The sequence below is a fragment of the Myotis nattereri genome (assembly GCF_964212035.1).
Source record: "Myotis nattereri genome assembly, chromosome: Y".
NCBI classification, from domain to species: Eukaryota; Metazoa; Chordata; class Mammalia; order Chiroptera; family Vespertilionidae; genus Myotis; species Myotis nattereri.
In genome coordinates this window covers 22,326,944-22,347,054 of record NC_138094.1, presented here as the reverse complement: position 1 = coordinate 22,347,054, position 20,111 = coordinate 22,326,944, and the positions used below count along the sequence as shown (strand labels likewise).

Here is a 20,111-nt window from a genome sequence, read left to right as displayed (position 1 = left end):
AATCATTGTAAATAATAATACTAAACAATGAGTAACAAATTCTCCATGTTTAAGTTCAATATTCATTAATTATACAGGGTATCCCCCCCAAAATGTATACACACTCTAACAGCCGATAGCTCAATTGTGAAAATGATGTTTAATATACACTGCCTTTATAATTATTCAAGGTGTGTTTATATATTTTTGGGACACCCTATATTTATAGTTTAATTCATCTTTGGTCTCATTAACTGTTCCTGTAAAACTCATTCAAAAGGCAAAAAGAAACAACAGCAAGTGGAAAGAAAAATAATAACATGCACAAGAGTACATATCATATTAACTATATAATAAAAGCCATATATTCAAATTGTCCCCTTCACCGGGAGTTCAAGCAGGGGCGGGGCTGGCCAACCACCTGCAGCCCGTCCCCTGAGACCAGCCCCACCTGGCAGCAGGTGGCCAGGGAAAGGGAGGCCCCACCAGCAGGTAGCTACTAGGGAACCTACACATGCCCTGGGCCTCTAGTTTATTAAAGATTCTAGATATTTTCCTATATACCTAAGATTAAGAATGAAAAGATAAGCAAAAATATCACTTTTGTTAACAGCAACAAGATAAACTTACCCTTTCATGCATTTCTGCCTGAAGCTGCTGTTCTAGTTCTCTCTTATATTCATTTAACTTTATTTCTAAAGTTCCTAATGTTGGATGCTGAGGGTAAGCACCTGAAAACTGATCATCAATATGTTGAAGCTTCTCAGCTATTAAAAAAACACAAACAGGGCAGAGGACTCAGGGTAGGTGAGCAAGAAGTCTGTTCAAAAGCAAAGAGTACAGGGATACGGACAGGGGGCATCTGCAATTTACTCTGAACCAATTCAAAAAATTGAGATAGATTACTGGATGAACAGAAAGTGATCAAGCAAACATAATACAAACTTACTGGTGAACTGTAAAACTTTCAACTTTTTTGAATGCTGGAAAATTTCCATCATAAAAGTCAGGGGAAAAGAAAGCAAAAGGTAGGTCAGAAAACAATGGCATCTTTTTCCAGTCTCCAAGTGCCAAAGAGTTCTTTTATGGTCTTTGGTGAAAGCTGAGTCACATGTTCAAAACACTGATCTTAAAATGAATCAGAGATTCTTAGTTTTAAGTCTTCCATTTTACAGAGGACACAGGTGCCCACACAGTGTAGGTGACTCCCAGAGGGCTTAGCAACTACACAACGGCATAACTGGGACAAAAGCCAGGTCTGCTATTCCTCTCATTCCAGTGCTCTCTGCAGCAGACCCGAAGCCCTCAAACCAAATGTGGATTAGAATCAAACATTAACAGAGTGCAAAACCCACACGAGAGTGCAATCTCAATCATGTAAACACCAGTGCCCACTAAAAAGTATGCACAGGAAAAAAAGACTGGCAGAATCAGATTAAGATATTTGAATTTATTGTCTAACAAGTTATTGCTTTTAATGAGTAAGGAGGAGCCAGGATTAATCACAGCATTTTAGCCACCTGTTTCCCTTCTGAGCATACGCCTAAAGGCAGGATGGTACTGTATGTAGAAAGGCTGTCCCATGGAAAAGGATCTGGATCATGGACCAGAAAACTTGGACTCCAGTATCACTTTTCCTTCATCTGGTGACCTTGGTTTCCTCAACTATAACATGAAGTGACGGGCCACTGACTTCTCTAGTTTTCCGCAATGCAAATAGTCTAGGATCTTCTCACGTTAATGGCTATACGATAAAGTTAGATGAGTCACAGGGAAGAGCCTGCCAGTTGAGGGGTTGACCCAACAAACAAGAACATGGGCCTTTGCATCCACCTGGTGATCACAGAGGGAGGGGCAGCACTGAAGGTAGGACTGTGCTGACACAATGGGAAATGAGCACTCCACCTGCACACAGTTTAGGAACACACACAACATAGGAAAGCAGATCTTTTTCTTCATTCAAAAAGAAAATAGAAACCTGGAATCAGGAAAAAAGCCTGAAATTACCAAGAGAGTCTTTGCTAGGCAAAATTGCACTTGTCTGAGGGTCCATGTCACAAGTCTCTTTAGCCTGATGATATTCTGCCATTTCTTTTAAAAACTCCACGAGAAAACCTAAAAAACACAATGTACATAGTTTTGTCTCACAACTTTCATTCAACCATTACTCAGTCACTTTATAAGTTTTGGACTTATGACATTATCCTGTTGTACGTTATATATCTCTTAAGAATAATTTCTGAAGGAAGTCCTTCCCAAGCATGATACAAAAATCTAGAAGTGATAAAGAGAAATATTTAATAACATAAAAACTAAGAACTTATATATGGCATGAAATAAAGTCAAAAGACAAATGACACACTGGAAGAAAATATTTGCTATAATGAGGAGAAAGCACACTAACTTTCATAATATTAAAGAGATCTAATAAATCAGTAAGACAATTTAATGTCGATAAACAAAATCCTAAGAAAATGCAAGTTAATACTAAAACAAAGGGGTCCTATTTTCCCAATAAGACTGCTAAGATTAAAACTCTGATCATACGTGAAGTGCTGGCAAGAAAGCGGGGAAGTCGGCAGGTTCAATCACTCAGGAGGGAAATTTGTTAGTGTTTGTGTATTCAAAAAGACATGTGTTCTTTAACCTAGTCTTTTCACCTCTAGGAATTCACACAGCTACACTTCCACAGGGAAACAAAGAGTGTACACTGCACACCGCTTCTAATGGCAAAACCCAAACAATAAAACAACAAAATCTCAATCAACAGGTGCTTAATTAACTATGCTCTTCATGATTAATTCATTTAAATATATAATACTAGAGGCCCGGTGCACAAAATTCATGCACGGGGTAGGGGGAAAGAGTGGGGTAAGGGAGTGGTGAGGGAGGATCCCTCAGCCTGGCCTGCACCCTCTCCAAATCAGGACCCCTCGGGGAATGTCCAACTGCCAGGAATGGGTCTAAACCGGCAGTCCAATATCCATCTCCCAATCTGGAACCGCTGGCTCCTATCCGCTCACCTGCCTGCCTGATTGCCCCAACTGCTCTCCCCTGCTGGCCTGATTGCCCCTAATTGCCTCTGCCTCGGCCCTCACCAACATGGCTTTGTCCAGAAGGATGTCTGGAAGACATCCAGTCTGATTAGCGTATTACCCTTATATTAGTACTAGAGGCCCGGTGCACAAAAATTTGTGCACTCGGGGGGGGTTGGGGGGGAAGAGGGGATGCCTCAGCCCGGCCTGTGCCCTCTCGCAGTCTGGGACCCCTCGGGAAATAACAACCTGCTGGATTAGGCCTGCTCCCGGGTGGCAGAGGGCAGGCCCAATCCCTAGGTGCAGTCCCTGGTCCGGCTCAGAGCAGGGCCGATTGGGGGGTTGGGGCACCACCCCACGTCACACTCAAGGCAGGTCTGATGGGGAAGTTGCAGCGCCACCCCCTGTCACGCACAGAGCCGGGACAATCAGGGGCTTTGGGCGCTGCCCCCTGTCACGCACAGAGCAGGGCCCTAATCTGTGTGTGACAGGGTAGAGCCATAACCTCCCCATTGGCCCTGCCCTGAGTGTGACAGTGGCAGCGCCCCAACCCCCTGATGGGCCCTGCACTGTGTGTGACAGGGTGCGGCGCCCCAACCCCCACATGGGCCCTGCTCTGTGTGTGACGGGGTGGAGCCGCAACCTCCCCATCAGCCCTGCCCTGAGTGTGACAGGGGGCAGCACCCCAACCCCCCAATCGGCCCTACCCTGAGCGTTACTGAGGGTGGCATCACAACCCCCTGATCGGCCCTGCTCTGAGTATGATGGGGGGAGCTCCCCAACCCCCCAATCGGCCCTGCTCTGTGCATGACAGGGGGGAGCTACCTAACCCCCTGATGGGCCCTGCTCTGTGTGTGACAGGGTACGGAGCCCCAACCCCCCTGATGGGCCCTGCTCTGAGCGTGACAGGGGGCAGTGCCCCAAGCCCCCAATCGGCCCTACCCTGAGCGTGACTAGAGGTGGCATCGCAACCTTCTGATCTGCCCTGCTCTGTGCATGACAGGGGGCGGCGCCCCAACTCCCCTGTCTGCCCTGCTCTGAGCCCGACCAGGAGCTGCGGTGCAGGCATCTAGGGATTGGGCCTGCCCTCTGCCACCCGGGAGTGGGCCTAAGCCAGCAGGTCGTAATCTCCCGAGGGGTCCCAGACTGTGAGAGGACACAAGTGGGGCTGAGGGACACCCCCCACCCCCGCGAGTGCACAAATTTTTGTGCATCCGGCCTCTAGTAACTATGTAATTGACTAATGCTCAGGCAAACTTAAATACAGCATATTTAAGTTTCAAGTTTTTCAAATACTAACACTGTTCAAGATTTCTTAAAACTTCTGAATAAGAAACTTTTGGACAACTACAGCTAATAGAAAGAGAATTAAAACATAGGGACAACATAAAGAGTGCACCCTAATGTTAATTATGGATTTTAGGTGACAATGATGCCACCATGTAGGCTCATTGACTGTATAAATGTTGATCATGGGGAAGGCTGTGCATGAAGGAGGAGGAGACATACAGAAACTCTCCGTTCTGTTCAATTTTGCTATGAAGCTGCTCTAAAATATTAAGTCAATTTAAAAAATATATGGAAAGTTTGCTATATCTGCCTTTAAGATAAAATGTAACTAATATGTTCAAAGGCAATGGTGTAGGAATACAGTTAAAATAATTAAGAAGTGGTAAACATATGTTTTAATACTTGAGGATTAAAACAGGTTTCAAAAAAAATTAATGTATTCTTTATTTCTCTTATCTAAAGAGCACATTTTAGAGATCTAGATTTACTGCCCTGTGTTGCCATCTTGAAATCCTGTGACCTTAAGCAAATTACCCACTTCTGCAGACTCTGGTTTCTCATGTGGGACACAGGTATACCTGCCTATTAAGAGGGTGCTCCTGCCCTGGCTGGCTTGGCTCAGTGAATAGAGCGTTGGCCTGGGGACTGACGGGTCCGGGTTCGATTCCAGTCAAGGGCACATGCCCAAGTTGTGGGCTCAATCCACAGTAGGGGGGCATGCGGGAAGCAGCCAATCAATGATTCTCTCTCATCATTGATATTTCTCTCTCTCCCTCTCCCTTCCTCTCTGAAATCAATAAAATATGTTTTAAAAAGAAGAGGGCACTCCCTTCCACTGAAATGGTGGAGGACTTCCACTCAATACAGGGTGCATCAATTCGTGAATGACCTGCTTTCTCAGTTGTGTCTAGCTCAATGACAAAAAAGAAAAAAAACAAAAAAAAAACAAATGGGAACAAACTTTCAGGTTTGCTGCACTAGGAATACACAGATTTGCCACACAAATTAGAATCGTTTTATCAGAATCGTTTTATTTAGGCCTGCTCCCGGGTGGCAGAGGGCAGGCCCAATCCCTAGGTGCAGTCCCTGGTCCGGCTCAGAGCAGGGCTGATTTGGGAGTTGGGGCGCCGCCCCCTGTCATGCACAAAGCAGGGTGGATTGGGAGGTTGTGATGCCACCCTCAGTCATGCTCAGGGTAGGGCCGATTGGGGGGTTGGGGCACCGCCCCCCGTCACACTCAAGGCAGGTCTGATGGGGGAGTTGTTTTAGATCCATGGCCAAAAGTTAGTACTACTCTGCTGCACACTTTGTCTTACTCTATGAGATAAGCAGCCCATGGATTCTGGCCAGAGAAGCTGTTTTCACCTGCTTCCAAGTGAATCGCTGCTTAGTCAGAACACATGAAGACTCTAACTATCTTCCCTATGAGTCCATTTCAGCAGTCTTTGATTCAGATAGCATGTATAAGAGAAAATTCTGTTGCTTCCTCAACTCTCTGTGGATTGATGAAGAATATGAAAATAATATTGGAAGAAATATTGGGTGCTGGTTTCGATTCTGGTCAAGGGCACATGTCCAGGTTGCAGGACACCACCTCCAGTTGAGGGTGTGCAGGAGGCAGCTGATCAATGATTCTCTCTCATCATTCATTTTTCTATCTCTCTCTCCCTCTCCCTTCCTCTCTGAAATCAATAAAAATATATTTTTAAAAATGCACTTCCATATATATTATTTACATCTCAAGGCACTGTGAAATACAGTAATTTTCCCACATTTTATAAATATGAAAACTTAGGTTCAAAGTGGGTAATTTTCTTCAAGGTTATAATGTCTTAGTTTTCCTTTGAGTTTTAAGAAAACCTCTAAATTAACTGAACTACTGAATATTGTCCTAATCTACTTTGCATATAATCTGGAAACATATTAATTGAGCAGAGCTCAAGACTATGTTGCCTATATCCACGCAACGTATTCATATCAATACTATACAAGCAGGAAACAAATAGAGTTGCTATACCTCTATCTTCTACCCTACACCTGAAAAGAACAAGAGTATATAAATGCAAGTTCAGAACAGTACTTACACATCAAAAATCCTATAGTACAAAAGACATTTATACTGAGAATACACATGCTCTGCCAAAGAGCCTTAAAAAAATGCTTTGCCCTAACCCAGTGGTCAGCAAACTCATTAGTCAACAGAGCCAAATATCAACAGTACAACGATTGAAGTTTCTTTTGAGAGCCAAACTTTTTAAACTTAAACTATATAGGTAGGTACATTGTTATTAACGTAACTAGGGGCCCGGTGCATGAAATTCGTGCTCTGGGTGTGTGTGTGGGGGGAGAGTGTCCCTCAGCCCAGCCAGCTCCCTCTCACATACTGGGAGCCCTCAGGCGTTGACCCCCATCACCCTCCGATCGCCTGATCGGCCCCTTGCCCAGGCCTGACGCCTCTGCCAGAGGTGTCAGGCTTGGACAGGGGACCCCTATTGCCCCCCGATCACTGGCTCTGGCCCCCGCCCAGGCCTGAGGCCTCTGGCCCAGGAATCATGCCTGGACAGGGGACCCCCATCTCCCTCTGATCGCTTGCTCCACCCCCCGCCCAGGCCTGACGCCTCAGCCAGAGGAGTTGACCCTCATCACCCTCCGATCACAAATCACCGGATCGGCCCCTTGACCAGGCCTGAGGCCTCCGGCAGAGGTGTCAGGCCTGGGAAGGGGAACCCCAGCTCCCCACGGTTGCAGGCTCCGCCCCTGCCCAGGCCTAACGCCTCTGGCCTAGGCGTCCGTCCCGGGCAGCGGGGACCTGCAGTGGCAGCGGGGGGCGCCGTGATCGTGGGCTTCGCATTAGGCCCAGGCAAGGGACCCCTAGCTCCCGGGACTACCAGCTTTGACCGTGCCCAGCTCCCATTGCTGGCTCCACCCCTACTTCCTGCTATCACTGGCCAGGGCGGCAAAGGCGCCTGATTCTCCGATCATGGCTGGGGGGCAGGCCAAAGGCGGCCCCAGGGCCGCCTTTGCCCTGCCCCCCAGTTCTTAGCTCCCCCCTGGGTTTCCGACCACTGTCAGTGGCAGGGGGCTTCTTCCTGCTTTCCCTTTCGCCTCCCTGAATTGTGCCTACATATGCAAGTTAGCCGCCATCTTGTTGGCAGTTAACCGCCAATCTTTCTTGGCAGTTAATTTGCATATGGCCCTGATTAGCCAATAAAAACGGTATCGCCGTATGCCAATTACCATTGTTCTCTTTTATTAGTGTAGATTAGGATACTCCTAAGGCTTAGGAAGAGCCACACTCAAGGGGCCAAAGAGACGCATGTGGCTCGCGAGCCACAGTTTGGCGACCACGGCCCTAACCGGTTTGGCTCAGTGGATAGAGCATCAGCTTGAGAACTGAAAGGTCCCAGGTTCGATTCTGGTCAAGGGCATGTACCTGGGTAGGGGGTGTGCGGAAGGCAGCTGGTCGATGTTTCTCTCTTATCGATGTTTCTGACTCTCTACCCTTCTTCCTTCCTCTCTTTAAAAAATCAATAAAATGGATTTTTTAAAAAATGCTTATGGCCTTTTATTTTCCAGGACTAAAGGCCTGATGCAAGAAATTAGTGCATAGGTAGGGTCCCTAGGCCTGGCTGGCAATCACGGCTGATCAGGTTCCCTGCTTTCCTGCTCCCTCATGCACCACCACCACGCGGTTCCCCCCTCCCCTGTTCCTGCTTCCCCCTTTCCTTGCTCCCTCAGTACCCCGCCAACACCAGCTCGCTGCCTGCAATTTTCTGTGCGACCCCCCGATGGTCAGCGCACATCATAGCGAGCAATCGAATTCCCGGTCTCCTGGGCTAACCTCCAAGGAAACACTTTGCATATTAGCCTTTTCTATATAGATAAAGTCATACAAGAATGTAAGAATGCCACGTAACCTAGGCAAAAATGAGAAATGCAACTGAAGGATGCACAGACCTGGTTATAACCTATTCAGCATTTATATTTCAGATATACTTCTGAAATATATGTAGTAATGAAAACACATTTAAACCAATTCTATTCCTGATGTTACTTTACATGTAAAGTGTATTAGTAAATTATTCTCTGCCAAGATTAAACATTCACCAGGGACTGCTACATAAATTACCCATACATCCAATCATGGGACACTTAAATGGAGGGTTTCAAGGAACTTTTCGGGTCACAGGAAAATGCTCACTATACAACAGTGAACTAAGAATACACACACACACCACTGTGCCAATAATAGCTGAATCAGAAAAGACTCTCTTCCTCTATGTTTTTATGGGTTTTTCAGATAGGTATAAAGTGTTCTGTTTTGTTTTTTAAGTTACGAAAACAATGGGGGAGAAGGAAAAACTCAGTATTTCCCCTGATAAGTGTAAAATACACGTCTAACTGTATATAGTAATGAAAACACATTTGAGGTAACCCTACTCCTTGCTGTTAATTCATACTAATACGTATGTGCTGCCCAAGTGAAACCTTCAGAGCTTTCATTATATTTTAAAGAAAAAAGCTGTCATTCTCCAGACTATTGTACTGTAAGCAGCACACAATGCTTATTATATTGTCTCAATATCCTTCATCCAAACATGACTATTACAAAACCACGTATTAATTCAAGAACCTACAAACCAGTTTCACAAAACTTGCCTTGTTGCTAAAATGTTTTCATTTTATACAGCTACTCGCTCCTACCTGAATGTCAGTCAATAAATCTATTTGAATATGAAGACCGGGCAAACTCTCAACCGTTTGAGAATGCTCTCCAGGATAACGAGTTCTACAAAACATAAAAGCGTCACTCCCCAATACCACCTGCATATCATATTATTTTTAAAACCAAGACCCAGTGGGTTTAAATGCGGACTCCCTGTCACCGCTTCCACTTGTAAAAGTTACAGAACAGATATGCCTCAAGCCGACACCTTGAGGGAGTCCAGGATACCTCGGCGCTTGAAGGTCTGGGACAGCTTTGTGCGTAGTTCGTCTTGACTCAACACGTCATATTTGGGGGGCACGGTGAGCTGGAAGAGAAGATGCCAACGGTTACCAGGCAGGCAGAGGGCACGGGAATTTCTGAAGACGGAACAGTGGCTGACCTGCGGGAAAGCGGGAAAGCACGAAAGCCCAGCGGGGACGGCGCTTGCAGGACAACAAGCAAGAAGGTTCGCCTCCTCACCCGCGCACCGGGTTGGTGCTTTAACGGAAACAAACAAGATGCTACATCTCCTCACGTGTGCTCCCGGTACTTTTTCCTCACCTGTCCTCAGAGCCCAACCGCGGGCCGGGAATCAAGAGGAACGGGTATACCTCAAGGCTCTCCCGCCCACTCGAACTAGGAAATGGCGGATAAACACATTTCCTCCCCTCGGCTTGCCACGGGTGAGCGGGTTGTGTACCGGGCGCGACTCTCACCAGCGGCTGGAGAGTAGAGATACGGAGCGAGGCTGTGAAACCCGCGGCCCTGGAAGTGGAGGCACCTCGCGGCGGGTCGGGGCCTCACAGCCGATCCCGCCCTCTCCCCGAGACCCAGCCAGCCCAGCACGGGAATCCGGGAATCCGGGAATCCGGGAATCCGGGAATCCGGGAACCCAGAGCTTTACAGCCAAGTCAATGCCAACAACCGCCGGAAGCTCCGCCCACTTCTCGCGAGAGCTTGGCCTCCGAGTCCCGCGAGGACCTCTGGGCTAGAGCTGGGATTGGAGGAGAAGCCATGTGCTCTGCACCACATCCGGGGCCTGCGGGATCTGGGTGTTAACCCTGTGTCTTCCTCCTGTTGGGCCTAGGGCGCTGGACCCAACCTGGCTATCCCCTGGCCAGCTGGTCCCATCACAGCCCAGGCATTGCACCCAGCGAGCTCCGCCAGCTCGGGCTTTGCTTATTTTGCCTTTCATTAAGTCACGCAGTAACCGCGGCACTGTTGCCTTTTGGGACCCGAAAACCCTTTGTAGGGAGCTCCGTCTTGTGCACCGCCGGGTGATTAGCAGCATCCCTGGCCTCTCTGCCCACTAAATGCAGCGCCTCTTACCAGTTCTGACGTTATTGAATGTCTCAGACATTGCCTGATGTTCTTGGAGAGGCAAAAGTCACTGGTTGAAAATCAGTGAGCTAAACTTTAAGTATCTACCTTTTTATCGTTTTTTGGTTTTTGGTTTTCTTTGTACCTCTCCCAAGGAGTAAGGACATATTTTCCATTGATTTTAGAGACTGGAAGGAAGGGGGGGTGGCGGGGGGGGGGGAGTCAGAAAAACACCAATGTGAAAGTGGCATCTATAGGTTGCCTCCTGCAGCACCCGCATTCCACTCCACTGTGGGCTTGGACTTGCAACCCAGGTATGTGCCCTTGGCCAGGAATCCAATAGGTGACTCTGCTGCTCAGGTTGATGCTCTAACCACCGAGCAACACAGGCCATGGCAAGTACCCACTCTTGTGCATACCGAGGAAGATAAAGGTAAGCTGGCTTACCAAGATGCTGTGGGTGAAAGGGGCCACATGGTAACCTGACAAGCTCAGGGAAGGCCTGTATGATGGTCTTGCAAACTCAAAGACCTGAAGTAACCACAAAGGACGATCGGAAATTAAACTTTAACCAAAAGCAGTAATAGTGGGTAGTTACATTCTAGGACAGTATCTTCACTGAGCCTATCTGTCTTTTTGCATCTATAATAACACTAGAGGCCTGGTGCATGAATTTGTGCACATTGAAAGGAAATTAATTAGAAGAAATATTTTAATATCCCTGTTCACCCTTTCTCAATAATAGAAGTGTCAACCAAATTCATGATCGACAATGACAGATTGAAATGCATGTGATTGCTGCCAATGAGAGCTTTATATGTATCACCCATGTGCGAGTCAACTTAGCCTTTTATAGATATAAAACAAACTTGTTAATTAGAGCTGCTTTCTGATTTAGCTAAACTTTTTCCAGCCCAGTGAAGCACTCCAACTTCTTTTCAGGTAATTGTCAGCAACACAGCAGTAAATATCAACACGAAGAAGCACATTATTATTGTAGATCATGCAGGGAGAACAAAGGGTAAAATATTTAATTTGCAGCAGTGTTTGACTATATTTTGTGCAGTGAAAAAACCTGAAGTCATTTTTAAGGTCCACCATTTCTTTTCTTTATTTCTTTTTGAGCGGGGGAAGGGGGGGTTGGGGGAGGGGGTGGGGGCCCACCATTTCTCAATTCTTTTCAGTTGGGTCGAGTTTCTAAACTTTCTAAATCTTCATTTTCTGTTTAATGAAAAGAAAATAGGATTCTACCAAGTCTCCGATCTACCTACTCCACGACTTGTGTGAGGATCAAATGAGATGAGGCACAGGAAAATACTTCACAGACATTTGGTTAACTGTGAATGTTTCTACCTGGCTATAAAGCAACTTGTGTTCCTGGGCTGAAGAAACTTCTAGGAGGCTAGTCGCTAGGGAGAGGAAGCTGGGCATTGCGACATAACGTATTACCCTGACGGCAGGACACTTAGCATATTAGTCTTTTATATATATAGACTAGTAGCCCGGTGCACAAAAATTTGTGCACTCGGGGGTGAGGGTGAGGGGTGGGGTCAGACCCCTCAGCCCGACCTGCGCCTTCTGTCATGTTCCTGGACCCCAGCCACTCCTGGCCTAGGCACAGGCCTACAGGCTTGGGGCGGCCTGGCTCCCGAGGCCCCATTGTATCAAGAGAACAAAGTCGGCATTAGTTACTGCTCTCACTGAACCCAGTACACTGCATCTGTGCGTACAACTGCCTTGTTCATGTGCCTGCTTCGCCCTACTGAATTACTAACATCTTGAGGACATTGCTCTGTCTTATCCTTCTTCAACTTCAGTGCCTGGCCTGGTGCCAGGGACCTGAGATGGTTTGCTGAGTGAGTGAGTGAGTGAGTGAATAATGGGTGAGTGAATGAGTGAATGAATGAGCGAGTAAGTGAATGAGCAAGCAGCTAGGAGGCGGGAACTTCTGCCGCATTGCCATGACAATGCGGCAGAAGTTCCCGCCCGCTCCCAGCTGCCTGCTGCAAACCCAGGGAAGTTCCCGCCCTGCTCCCAGCCACCTGGTGCCCCTCTCCTGGCTGCATAGTTCTCGCCCCTCTCCCGGCTGCCTGATGCAAACCCCGGGAAGTTCCCGCCCTGCTCCCAGCGGCCGCACACCCCTTTCCCAGCTGCATAGTTCATGCAGGGCAAAGGCGGCCCAGGTTCTCCACCTTTGCCCTGCCACCCGGCTCTTGCCTGCTGCCTGGGTTTCCGATCACTGTCAGCGTCAGGCAGCTTCCTCTGTCCTTCCCCTTTCGCCTCCCATCATTGTGCCTATGTATGCAAATTAACCGCCATCTTTGTTGGCAGTTAATTTGCATATCGCCCTGATTAGCCAATGGGAAGCATAGCGGAGGTACGGTTAATTACCCTTTTGTCTTTTATTAGCTAGGATACCCTTGAAATATCTGGGTAACTTTTAACTTCCCTTTTTCTGGGCCCCTTGTGGCACAACCTAATGTGCTTGGGCTCCCGGACAGTTACCACTAATTCCTTCATTGTTCTCATGTTAATTGTTGACTGTTGGCTATCCTACACCCTTCTAAGTATGTGTCTATCATTTTATTTTTTATCCAGTCCCACAGGTTCTCTCCCTCACCCCCAAACCCCCTTTGGTTTCTCCCGCCTCTCTAATGTATCACCAATGAATTTCTTGTAACCTACCTATGTCTCCTCCTTTGGTTGTAATGTATAAAAATAGAAGAAAACCCGCCACTCTCCAGAGCACTTTCCCAATCCGTTGAGGTACTGCTTCCAGGCACTTGTCGACAGTTTGCTCAAATAAACACAAAATTCTTTACAGGTTTGAATGTTTCTTATGTTAACACGGTAATAAAAACATAGCCAGAGAATGGTATAGGAACTAAGATGCACTGAAGCCTTGCGGGTGTTGTTCAGTGGTTAGAGAATTGCAGCATACCCAAGGGTCCTGGGTTCAATTCCCAGTCAGAGGTACCTACTTTGGTTGCAGTTTGCTCCTCTACTCCCCTAATCCCCAGATTGGGATAATGTGGGAGGCAACCAGTTGATGTCTCTCTCTCTGCCCTCACTCCCTCCTTTCTACTCTCAGAATCTTTCTCAGCACCAGGTCCTGGGAGTCACTACCAGTTGATTAGAACTGGCTCAGGAAAGGAAACCCATTTGCCATTCCTAGTCCACTCCCTTTTCCATTATGCAGCATATCCTCTTTACAGATGAGATGAAAAACAAAATAAAACAGTTTAAACATCCCCAGTTCCTTCACTAGCTTTTGTGCAGAATATTCCCTAGGCTAGATCCCACCCTTCTCCCAACACACAGTTCAGTTATTGATTCTTTTAAAATGTGATTCCCAGAACTGAGTATGGTCCCCAGGATGATATTATTTGTGAAGAGGACATTGTGTTCTCTTAATGCAACTTAGAATTGCATTAGCTTTTTGGGACCACTGTTTCAGACTGCTGCCTCTTGTTGAGCTTGCAATAAACGAAAATGTGTTTTTGTAGATGCACTGGTCTTAAACTAGGTTATCCTGTTGTGCAGGTTTTTTTTTTTTTAAAGCCCTAGTACGAGACTTTATTTTGCATCCTATTAAATTCTACTTTGTTAATTTCCCACCTAATTCTGCTAGTAGGGGAGATATTTTTGAATCTTGACTTTTGCCATATAATAAATTTGTGGTCTTTAGCATGTTATCTTTGTTTTTATCTGTTTGTTTATATTTTTACTAGTGGCCCGGTGCATGAAATTCATGCACGGGGGACAGTGTGTTCCTCAGCCTGGCCTGCACCCTCTCCAATTTGGGACCCCTCGAAGGATGTCCTACTGCCAGTTTACAGCAGTCACACATCCCTCTCGCAATCTGGGACTGCTGGCTCCTAACCGCTCACCTGCCTGCCTGCCTGCCTCGTTGCCTCTAATCACTCTGCCTGCCGGCCTGCTCGACCCCAGCTGACCTCCCCCCGCCCCCCGCTGCTGGCCTGCTTGCACCCACATGCCCCCCCCCCCCCAACGAGCCTGATCACCACAAACTTCCGCCCCTGCTGGCCTGCTTGTCCCTCCCTTCCCTCCCCACTGGCCTGCTCATCCCCAACTGTCCCCCTGCTGGCCTGCTCACTCCAAACTGCCCCCCACCCCCGCTATCCTGATCACCTCCAACTGACCCCCACTGATGGCCTGCTTGCCCCCAACTGGCCCCCCTGCTGATCTGCTTACCCCCAACAGCCCCGCCCCCCACCAGCCTGATCACCCACAACTGCCCTCCCCTCTTGGCCTCTAACCGCCTCTACCTTGGCCCCACCACCATGGCTTTGTCCAGAAGAACATTTGGAAGGTCTCCTGGAAGGTCTCCCAGTCTAATTAGCATATTGCTCTTTTCTTAGTATAGATATATTTGTCTGTAAATATGATTATGATTGCAGATATGAGTAGGACCAGGTAAGGTTTTATAGAATGGGCCTTTTATTACAGATGGTTTGCCAGGTATGCATTTTTTCTAAAGAAGTAAAAATTACTTTAGAAAATGTTTCAGGAAGACTTTGAGAAATTTACAGTATCTGCTTTTCTTCCAAGAAAGTTGTCACTTTTATGCCAGAGTGAGAATTATTTGTATGCTTTGTATGTCACCATTGGGCCACTGTGACTGGGGGGCACTTAGCTTGACTTGAGAGTAATTGTCTTGCTCACTGGCTGGGAGGGAGGGTGTGTGGCAGAGGAGATAAATACTGGGTTCTGGATTACTCATAGATTGCTGATTTTCTGGATTGATTGTGCAAGCCCCTCCTTTTATTCATGTCCACCTTCTGTTGACAGACATCTACCCTGGGAGAGAAATTAGATGAAACTCTCTTTCTTGTCATTGTAAAAAGCATTTGATTTCCTAAGGTGTGATAAGGCCACCCAGCCATCCTCAGTCAAGGTACACATTTTCATGGAGGATGTTCCCACTCTTGAATAAAGTAAAACAATTATTTTTTCTTTTAATTTAAACTTTCTTCTATAACTGTTTTCTTGCTACTTAAAAGCTAGTTGTTGTTGTTTTTTTTAAACTGCTTTCAAAGCTTTTCAAGCTGTATATGTCCTTGGAATGAATTTATAAATAAGAATTGAGCCCGGCCAGTGTGACTCAGTGGGTTAACATCAACCTATGAACCAGGAAGTCACAGTTTGATTCCAGGTCAGGCCACATGTCTAGGTTTTGGCCTGATCCCTACTACGGGATGTGTAGGAGGCAGCCGACCAGCGATTCTCTCTCATCATTGATGTTTTTATCTCCCTCCCTCTCCCTTCCTCTCTGAATCAGTAAGAATATATTTTAAAGAGAAAGAGAGAGAGAGATAGAGAGAGAGAGAGAGAGAGAGAGAGAGAGAAAGAGAGGAGAGAGATAGATAGAGAGAGAGAGAGAGAGAGAGAGAGAGGAGTATGTATGTTTATAAATAAAAAAAACACATGTATTTGATGCTCTTAGAAAGTCTTATTTTCTTTCATTAAAACTGTGCAGTATAGGGAACTCCATAGATTCTCTTAATTTGAAGAAAGTTAGAGGGAAAGGTACTAATTCAGAGTTCCATGGGAAAATGTGTCACTTATATCCTGGGGAAGGCATCACTGGATGTGGAGGATGGGCCGTATTTCCAAGTGAGGTCCTAAGTCCTGCTTGCAACTCCCAGCCAGGTTAGAATGTGCCTTCTTTAATCAGGACAAAACAATCACAGTGAGCAGAACATGACTAATGTTTTTTATAATTAACTAGAGGTCTGGTGCACGAAATTTGGGCACTCAGGGGTGAGGGGTCCCTCAGCCTGGCCTGCACCCGCTCACAGTCCGGGAGCCCTTGGGGAGTGGACCTAAACCATCAGTCAGACATCCTTAGCACTGCCATGGAGTCAGGAGAGGCTCCCGCCACTGCCACTGCACTTGCCAGCCATGAGCCCGGCTTCTGGCCAAGCAGTGCTCCCTCTGTGGGAGTGCACTGACCCCCAGAGAGCAGCTCCTGCATTGAGCATTTGCTCCCTGGAGTCAGTGCATGTCATAGCAACTTGTTGTTCCACCTTTTCGTTGATTTGCATATTAACCTTTTATTATATAGGGTAGCTAGTCTTGAATGTTCTATTTCTGCCCCTAACAAAGTCACCCTAGCTACTCGAGACAGATGCTATCTTCCCCACAGGAGCCAGTCAGGGCTCCCCTACCTTTAGGCAACAGGCCCTGTCCCTTGTAATGAGGATTGCTTTATGTAAGGACCTTAACAACTTCAGCCGGTTCTCAAAAAGGTGGTGATAATTGTTCAAACACAGACTTCAGCTCTCAGGCCTGAGACCACCCCTTTCCTCCATGCCCTCAAAGGTCCTCAACTGAGTTAGTCAATCCCACCCTGCCTTTCATGCCAGCATTACCTCTGCCCTAATCTCAGGGTCATCTTATACTGTCTAAATTACAGTCCCCTCCTTGCAGCTGCATTCTGCAAACATTGAGCACTTATTATATCCTGGTCTCAGTGTTAGGGAATCAGGCTGGAAAAAAACACAACCCTGTTCTTTTCCATACTCTTTCTCCATATTGCTGTAAGTAGCTCCACGTTGATGCAGCATTGTGCTCAGACCAACCTTTCTGACAAAGTTTTACAATCCATGTGCCATAGTAAATGAACTCCCTCTATCCTCACTTTCTTTTACCTTTTTGCTGACACTTCTTTAAATATTTTTTCCTCATGCCTGCAAGGCTTTTTTTAAGCTTTGACATGTGTGTTAGTTATCTACTGCTGCTGTAAAAAATTATCACAAATTTAGTGGCCTGAAACAATGCAAATGTGTTACAGTTATTAGCACAGAAGTCTGATGTGGGGCTCACCAGGCTGCAATCCAGGTATCAGGAGGCTGCATTCTCTTCTGGAGGCTCTTGGGGAGACTTTCTTTCCAGCTTCTGGAGACCACCCATATTCTGTGACTGGTGACCGCTTCCTTCATCATTAAAAGCCAGGAATATTGCATCTTGTGACTCTACTGAAGTCACATCTCCCCCTGATTTCCTCTCATACCTCCCTCCGCAACTTTGAAAGCCCCTTATACTTGAACTAGAGGCCCAGTGCACAAAAATTTGTGCACTGGGGGGTGGGGGGTGGTCCCTCAGCCTGGCTTGTGCCCTCTCACAGTCTGGGACCCCTTGGGAGATAATGACCTGCAGGCTTAGGCCTGCCCCCGGGTGGCAGAGGGCTGGCCCAATCCCTAGGTGCAGCCCCTGGTCGGGCTCAGAGCAAGGCTGATTGGGGAGTTGGGGCACCGCACCCTGTCATGCACAGAGCAGGGTGGATTGTGAGGTTGCGATACCACCCTCAGTCATGCTCAGGGTATGTCCGATTGGGGGATTGGGGCACCGCCCCCTGTCACACTCAAGGCAGCGTCGATGGGGAGGTTGTGGAGCCACCCCATGTCACACACAGAGCAGGGCCCATCAGGGGGGTTGGGGCTCCATACCCTGTCACGCACAGAGCAGGGCCCATCAGGGGGTTGGGGAGCTCCCCTCTGTCACGCACAGAGCAGGGCCCATCAGGGGTTTGGAAAGCTTCCCCCTGTAATGCACAGAAAAGGCCCATGAGGGGTTTGAGGAGCTCCCCCCTGTCACTCACAGAGTAGGGCAGATAGGGGAGTTGGGGCACCGCCCTCTGTCACACACAGAGCAGGGCGGATTAGGGGGTTGGGGCACCACATCCTGTCACACTCATGGCAGAGTCAATGGGGAAGTTATGGCTCTACCCCATCACACACAGAGAAGGGGGGTTGGAGTGCTGCATCCCACACAGAGGGGCTCCATATGGGGCTCCATACCCTGTCATGCACAGAGCAGGGCCCATCAGGGGGTTGGGGAGCTCCCCCCTGTCACACACAGAGCAGGGCCAATCAGGGGGTTGGGGAGCTCCCCCCTATCAGGCACAGAGCAGGGTTGATCAGGGGGTTGGGGCGCCTTCCACTGTCATGAACAGAGCAGGGCAGATAGGGAGGTTGTGGCCACGCCTCCTGTCACACAAAGAGCTGCGGGGCGATCAGGGGGTTTGGGCGCTCTGCCCTGTCACACTGATCCCAGTGCTGGGAGGCATATTACCCTTTTGCTATATAGGATAGAGGCCTGGTGCCCGGGTGGGGGCCGGCTGGTTTGCCCTGAAGGCTGTCCTGGATCAGGATGGGGATCCCCACTGGGGTGCCTGGCCAGCCTGGGTGAAGGGATGATGGCTGTTTGCAGCTGGTCACACACCCTTCAGGGGGGGGTCCCCACTGGGGTTCCTGGCCAGTCTGGGTGAGGGGCTGAGGGTTGTGTTCAGGCTGGCGGGTGACTGAAGCTCCCAACCGCTCCTTTTTTTTTTATACTGGGCCAGCTTTTGCTCTGATATAGCATACTATTCCACTATGTAGATATACCAGAGCTTTTTAACCCACTCATCTGCTGACCAGCACTTAGGCTGTTTCCAAATCTTAGCTATTGGAAATTGTGCTGCAGTGAACATAGAGGAGCATGCATCCTTTCAGATTGGTAATTCTAGGTTCCTGGGATATATTCCTAGAAGTGGGATCACTGGGTCAAATGGGAGTTCCGTTTTTAGTTTTTTGAGGAAACTCCATACTCTTCTCCATAGTGGCTGCACCAGTCTGCATTCCCACCACCAGTGAAGGAGGGTTCCTTTTTCTCGCCATCCTCACCAGCACTCGCCCTTTGTTGATGATAGCCATTCTGACAGCTGTTAGGTGGTATCTCATTGTCCTTTTGATTTGTATCTCTCAGATGATTAGTGACTCTGAGCATGTTTTCATGTGTCCCTTGGCCTTCCTTTTGTCCTCTCTGGAAAAGTATCTATTTAGGTCCGTTGCCCATTTTTGTGATTGGGTTGTTTATCTTCCTTTTGTTAAGTAGTATGTGTTCCCTGTAAATGTTGTAGATGAAACCCTTATCAGAGAGAACATTGGCAAATATGTTCTCCCATGCAGTGGGCTTTGTTGTTGCCTTGTTGATGGTTTCTTTTGCTATGAAGAAGCTTTTTATTTTGATGTCTTCCCATTTGTTCATTTTAACTTTATTTTCCATTGCCCCAGGAGCTGTGTCTGTGAAGATATTGCTTCCGCATGTATCTGAGACTCTGCTGCCTATGGATTCCTCTACTATTTTTATGGTTTCCAGCTCTATGTTCAAGTTATTTATCCATTTTGAGCTTATTTTTATGCATGGTGTCAGTTGGTGGCCTAGTTTCATTTTTGCATTTGTCTGACCAAATTTCCCGGCACCATTTATTGAAGACACTGTCTTATCCCCATTGTATGTTTTTGCTTCCTTTGTCAAATATTAATTGAGCTTGGTTGTTTGAATTGGTTTCTGGGTTCTCTATTCAATTCCATTGGCCTATATGTCTATTCTTGTGCCAGTGTCAGGCAGTTTTGAACACAGTAGCTTTGTAATACAGCTTGATATCTGGTATTGAGATCCCTCCTACTTTGGTCTTCTTACTCAAGATTGCTGCCACTATTCGTGATCTTTTTTGTTATTCCAGATGGATTTTTGGAGAGTTCATTCTAGGTCTGTGAAATATGCTGTTGGTATTTGAATGCGGAGTGCATTGAATGTATAGATTGCTTTGGGTAGTATAGCCATTTTAATGATGTTGTTTCTACCAATCCATGAACAAGGTATGTTCTTCCATCTGTTTATGTCTTCCTCTATCTCTTTTTTTCAACATCTTCTAGTTTTCTCAGTGGAGGTCTTTTACGTCCTTAGGTAAGAGTATTCCCAGTTATCTT

General features: G+C 47.2%; 1 protein-coding gene across 1 annotated transcript in view; it reads right to left on the bottom strand.

The window, feature by feature from the left end:
• The window catches only part of LOC308512379 (centriole and centriolar satellite protein OFD1-like), a gene marked incomplete at both ends in the record, with an annotated part of 92,725 nt that extends 82,697 nt beyond the window's left edge, over positions 1 to 10,028 (bottom strand). Inside the window, 5 exon segments of the mRNA XM_081082147.1 lie at positions 610 to 746; positions 1,987 to 2,086; positions 5,164 to 5,211; positions 9,239 to 9,337; positions 9,957 to 10,028. Of these exon segments, the coding sequence (XP_080938273.1) occupies positions 610 to 746; positions 1,987 to 2,086; positions 5,164 to 5,211; positions 9,239 to 9,337; positions 9,957 to 10,028 (456 nt within the window).
• Positions 10,029 to 20,111: the final 10,083 nt, after the last annotated feature.